We start from the raw sequence: 5,423 nt of genomic DNA, 5'->3' as shown, positions 1-5,423 counted from the left end.
TGGGTGTTGGTATTTTCGGGCGGAATACGGATCCTCTGTTTGCGTTAATCAGCAAAATTGTGGTTGTTGCAATCTAATTGGACCATGTGATTGTGTAATTGCATCAATGATTAAGATGGACCAATCACTATTTAACAAACGAGGAAAAAAGCAGGAAAGTCATGCTTTTGTCAAACAGAGGATCCTCACTCGGGCAGGCGTGGTTGGGTCAAACACAACCCATATAATATGACAACCAAAACCCTTGCTACACGACAACCATGATCCATTTAAAGGGTCATGGTTCACATGCACAATAAATCGTGGTTTTCATCCACAAACGGTCGTAGTTGATATTTGACTCTACCTCTAGAATGACACAACAAAGAGGATGGGCGGCATGGATTATTCACATACATCAATGTGGGCCCATTTGGGTCATGGTTTGCATGGGTCGTAGTTGCCATATTATATTGGTCGTGGTTGTCATGTTGCATGGTACGTAGTTTGCAATGTGTTCACTTCCTTTTTTACCAAACCATTGGTACCATACCTTAAAGCCCACAATGGGGTGATCCGATCCATCCACCTTGTCGGCTACCCATATAACATGATAACCACGACCAACATAACATAATAACTGTGACCCATGACAACCACGACCCATATAACAGGATAACTACGACCCATATAGCAGGATAACCACGACCTATGTTATATGAGAACCACGACCCATATGCCATGAGAACCATGACCTATGACAACTACGACCCTTACCACATTACAACCACCACCGTTACCACATTACAACTACGACCCGGGTATAGGTCGTGGTTTTCATAAGATAAGGGTCGTTGTTTTCATAAGGTAAGGGTCGTGAATAATCTATGGTGCCCATCCTTTTTGTCGTGTCATTTTAGGGCCAGTACCCAAATATTAGCCCAATTCAGAGCTTGTGAGGGCTTAAATATCAATAGCCAAGGCTTATAAAATGAAGACTATAGCATGTATAGCATGATAATAACGACCCTTACCTCATGACAACCACAACCCTTTCCTCATGAAAAGAACGACCCATATAACATGGCAACCACGACCCATACTTGGGTCGCGGTTGTAATGCGGTAATGGTCGTGGTTGTAATGTGGTAGGGGTCGTAGTTGTCATGGGTCGTGGTTCTCATGTTATATGGGTTGTAGTTGTCATTTTATATGGGTCGTGGTTGTCATGGGTCATAGTTATCATGTTATATGGGTCGTGGTTCTCATGTGATATGGGTCGCGGTTGGTACATGTTTACTTTCTTTACTACCAAATGAAAGGATAGCCATTGGTACAATAGCCTGAGGCCAATAATAGGGAGATCCGTTCCGTCCACCTTGTCGGCTAGCTCGATGTAGGCCCAAAAAGCCTTAACTTGGGCAGTGTCCACTTCTAACAAATATCACGGTGAGCCTGAAAATTTTCAACAGCAAGTTCCATTGTCACCATTATTTTCTATTATGTGACCCACACGAACTCTGGATTAGGTTGATATTTGGGCCCTAGCCCTAAAATGACATGGTAAAAATGATGGACGGCATGGATCATACACATACATCAATGTGGGCCCCACGAGTTTAGTCCTTGCCCATGCACAAAAAGAGTTCCGTACACATTACTTTACTAGCATTAAATACTACGTAACTTCTTAGTCTCTAGAAAACCATGCAACTACTGAACTAAGGTCAGGGGCATTTTCGCCGAAATAAACTTCAAAAGCTGTCAGAAGGCCCTTCTGGGAATATGTGGAGTGTTGTAGCGTTCTAGGTAATTTGCCCAAACTTCGAGGTGAGTACAGTCAACTTCCCCTTGTTAAATTAAACCTTGTTATCCCCCAACGTTGACAACTGCAGAAAAATAGATAAAATTATCACAAAAGAAACTTGTAGGGCGTTCAAAGGACAACCTCTCATTACATTTGTTATTTAAAGGTGTAAGCGCAGGGCTTCTTCAAGTGAACTACAAAGATATGAATCTTATCTTGTCTGACGCCATGCCTCCCATGCCTTCCTTGATTGCCATTCTCATGGTAGCACTAGGAGGGTTATGGTCCTTTGTTTATCTCCGCCGTTCAATGAAAGGGAAAGGGGATAGGCCCACCAGTGTAGGAAGCAACACCAGGTTGCCCCCTGGGCCAACTGGGATTCCCATCATTGGAAACCTTCATATGCTGGGCCCGCTCCCTCACCGTGATCTCCATAGATTAGCCAAGAAGTATGGCCCGATCATGTTCATGCGACTGGGACAAGTTCCCACTGTGATCGTATCATCCCCCCGGGCGGCCCAGCTATTCCTCAAGACGCACGATCTGGTGTTTTCTAGTAGGCCAATCACTGAGGTTGGGATGATCACTTCTTATGATGGAAAGGGCTTAGCTGATGCACCGTATGGCCCATACTGGCGAAATGTACGCAAATTATGTACACTGAGGTTGCTTAGCAACCTCATGATAGACTCTTTCAGACCCATGAGGAGAGAAGAGCTGGCTCTCCTAGTGCAGTCACTCAAAGACAGTGCCCAGACCCATGAAATGGTCGACCTCACCATGAAGGTGTCGTCTCTCAGCACCAGCGTGACATGTAGAACGGTGCTTGGAAAGAAGTATACCGATGAGAGTTTTGATAAGAGGGGGTTCAAAGGAGTTATCGATGACCTGTCGGCTATAGTAGGAGCTTTCAACATAGCCGATTACATTCCCTATGTTGGGAGATTAGATCTCCAAGGTCTACGTCGCCGTGTAGTGGCAATCCGTAAGGTTTTCGATGACTTCTTTGAGAAGATCATCGACGAGCATGTGGCGGACCGCAACGGGAAGCGTGATAGGGATTTCATCGACTCTATGTTGTCCTTCATGGAATCCGAAGAGAATGAGTTCCAATTCGATCGTAGCAATATGAAGGCATTAATCTTGGTAAGAAAATGCCCCCCCCCCCCCTCTCTCTCTCTCTCTCTCTCTCTCAAATTTTATTTATTTATTTATTGCTTTTAGACGCATCGAAATAGTGGCCGTTGATTTGTATGAACCTTTACTTATGGTCCATCCATGGGCAGGTCCACCAAATGAACGGTTTGGATCACTGTAGGTAGCCACCTTGTAACTTAGTGGTAGTGTTGCAAGGGTTGCCCCTCTTCGCTCGAGTCTGGCCATCTTGGGGTTAGGCTCCTAGATTAGAATCTGATCCAGACATCCAGTAAGTAATTGGGCTAGACCACTGTTTTTGTCTTCCTAAAAGGACCAGCAAGAAGGCTTGGCTTGGCCTAACTTATTTAACATTGGCGGGTTGACCCCGGTACAAAAACTCGGTGTTTTGACTCCAAACATCGCTGACTCAACTCGACTCAGTTAAGTCTCTGATCTCAGTTGTCCAGTGAACTCGGTTCATACGGGACTCGTGTCCAATATGTCCATGAATCACCAGACTCGGCCTCAACTGGGTCGAGTTGCAGTGACTCGGGTGCCAACCTAGATCTCCTCATAGAAAAGCAGGGCTCTCACCAACTGCAAACAAACATGAACTATTAGGTTTTGACATTTTTATTACTTAAAAATATATTTAATTTAATTTTTAAGCATTGAGTCGAGACTTTGAGTCAACCTGATTCGGTGAACCCTTGAGTCCAAGTAGTTTTTTGAATTGTGAATGGGATCTGGCCAGCACAATCCTTAGTCCTTAGATCATGAGCTGGCTTGGGACAGGACCTGATCCCTTAGCTCATGAGCTGACTTGGACATGCATTTTGCCTGCCGCAGGTGCAACCCTTCTGGTTGGAGTCGATGCACAAAATACACGAGACTGCCTGCGATAATATCATATGACCCGTATAGCTAGATGGATCAATATTTAGATTTGAACCGTCTATGCCCATGCTAGCATAAACGAGGTCCACAGATATTCGGAGACAACAATGCTTGCATGGGACTCCATCTAACTCACTGATGTACACGTGGCAGGGTGATGGTGATGCGCCAATTGTCTACCTTGTTCCCTCAACGTGAATGCCTATAAAACTGAAAATACTTTGATACTCTGGCTTGAGCCGTCCAAATTAAGGGTAACAGTTTAGATTTATTATAAACCTTGTTCGGATCATCTAAGTTATTATAAACCAGAACTTACTCCTATTCAGATCATGTAAGTATTAGATAGCCAGAAATTTATTGGACGGTTAAAAATAATAATATGTCATGATTTTATTTTCAAGAAACCAATATCCACGATTCCGAGGTTAGGATTGCTCAACAAATCTGATATCTAGCCTATAGCCGGGCGAAAGTGGGTTTTATAATTTAATCGATTTAATTCAATTTAATATTTGCTGTGTGGACACTTTCTAAGCGCATGTGCCTCAAGCATCACAGGCAGCAATAAGTATCAAATGAATCCCTATCAAAATTACATATTCTCATACTATCAAAATCCCTACTATGTTATTTCCTTCTAAGGTATATAATGTTGGGTTTAAAGCCCCAACTCTTGCTGCTGTGTGGCTGCAGCCACCATGAAAAAAAACTGAAACTTTAAAGAGGAAGAGAGACCTGCTGAATTGTTGTGCTTTTATTTGAATGAATTGGAACGAGATTATAGTGGTGCCTTTTATAGGTTTTTTTACTTAGGTGAAATGACTAATTTATCCTTGTCTAGCTACATCCTAGGGGCAAGTCAACATAGAAGAAATCCAAAATAATATCTACTGTTATCTTAACCCAGCTAGCAAACTAAACTTAGAAAAAAAATCTCAACACCATAGCTAGCATACACGGCATTCACACGTTATCAACAGCTAGCACAAGAGATCCTTACACGGTTTTAGATTTGCACAATCCACCACCGTGTCCAACATTCCCCTTCAAACCAAAACTGGCTTCATTCCGAGCATTGTTCTTAGTCGTTTGAATGCATCTGTCGACAATGCCTTTGTGAAAATATCCGCCACCTGTTCCGTAGTATGACAATACTCTAATTTCATCGTTTTCTGCTTCACATGATCTCTCAGAAAATGGTATTGGGTATCAATGTGTTTGCTTTTTCCATGCTGCACCGGATTTTTGGCTAGTTCGATTGCCGACTTGTTATCCACATATATAACTGTGAATTCTTCCTGTGGATGCTTCAGCTCTTTTAGCAAGTTTTTCAACCAAATTCCCTCACAGACGATAGACGATGTTGCCACGTACTCTGCTTCACATGTGGACAGAGTGACCACACTCTGCTTCTTCGAATTCCATGTGAAAACAATCGTTCTGAGATATAATACATAGTCAATGGTGCTTTTTCTTTCATCTTGGTCACCTCCTCAAGTACTGTCTGAGTATCCATACAGCATTGCTTCATCATTGTATGGATAGAAAAGACTGAATTTCATTGTTCCTTTGATGTACCCGAGGATTCTTTTTGTGGGTTG

The 5,423-nt window shown here is 42.9% G+C and overlaps 1 protein-coding gene across 1 annotated transcript; it reads left to right on the top strand.

Annotated features, from left to right (window-relative positions):
- Positions 1-1,945: 1,945 nt before the first annotated feature.
- LOC131238969 (cytochrome P450 71AU50-like) lies at positions 1,946-4,017 on the top strand. The gene is made up of 2 exons (XM_058236544.1): positions 1,946-2,931; positions 3,973-4,017. Exons 1-2 carry the CDS (start codon positions 1,990-1,992, stop codon positions 4,015-4,017), a joined length of 987 nt encoding a protein of 328 aa, XP_058092527.1. The 5' UTR covers positions 1,946-1,989.
- Positions 4,018-5,423: the final 1,406 nt, after the last annotated feature.

Source organism: Magnolia sinica, chromosome 3, assembly GCF_029962835.1.
Source record: "Magnolia sinica isolate HGM2019 chromosome 3, MsV1, whole genome shotgun sequence".
Classification (NCBI taxonomy): Eukaryota; Viridiplantae; Streptophyta; class Magnoliopsida; order Magnoliales; family Magnoliaceae; genus Magnolia; species Magnolia sinica.
Note: the sequence above shows the minus strand (reverse complement) of the source record. Positions and strands in the feature narration are given on the sequence as shown.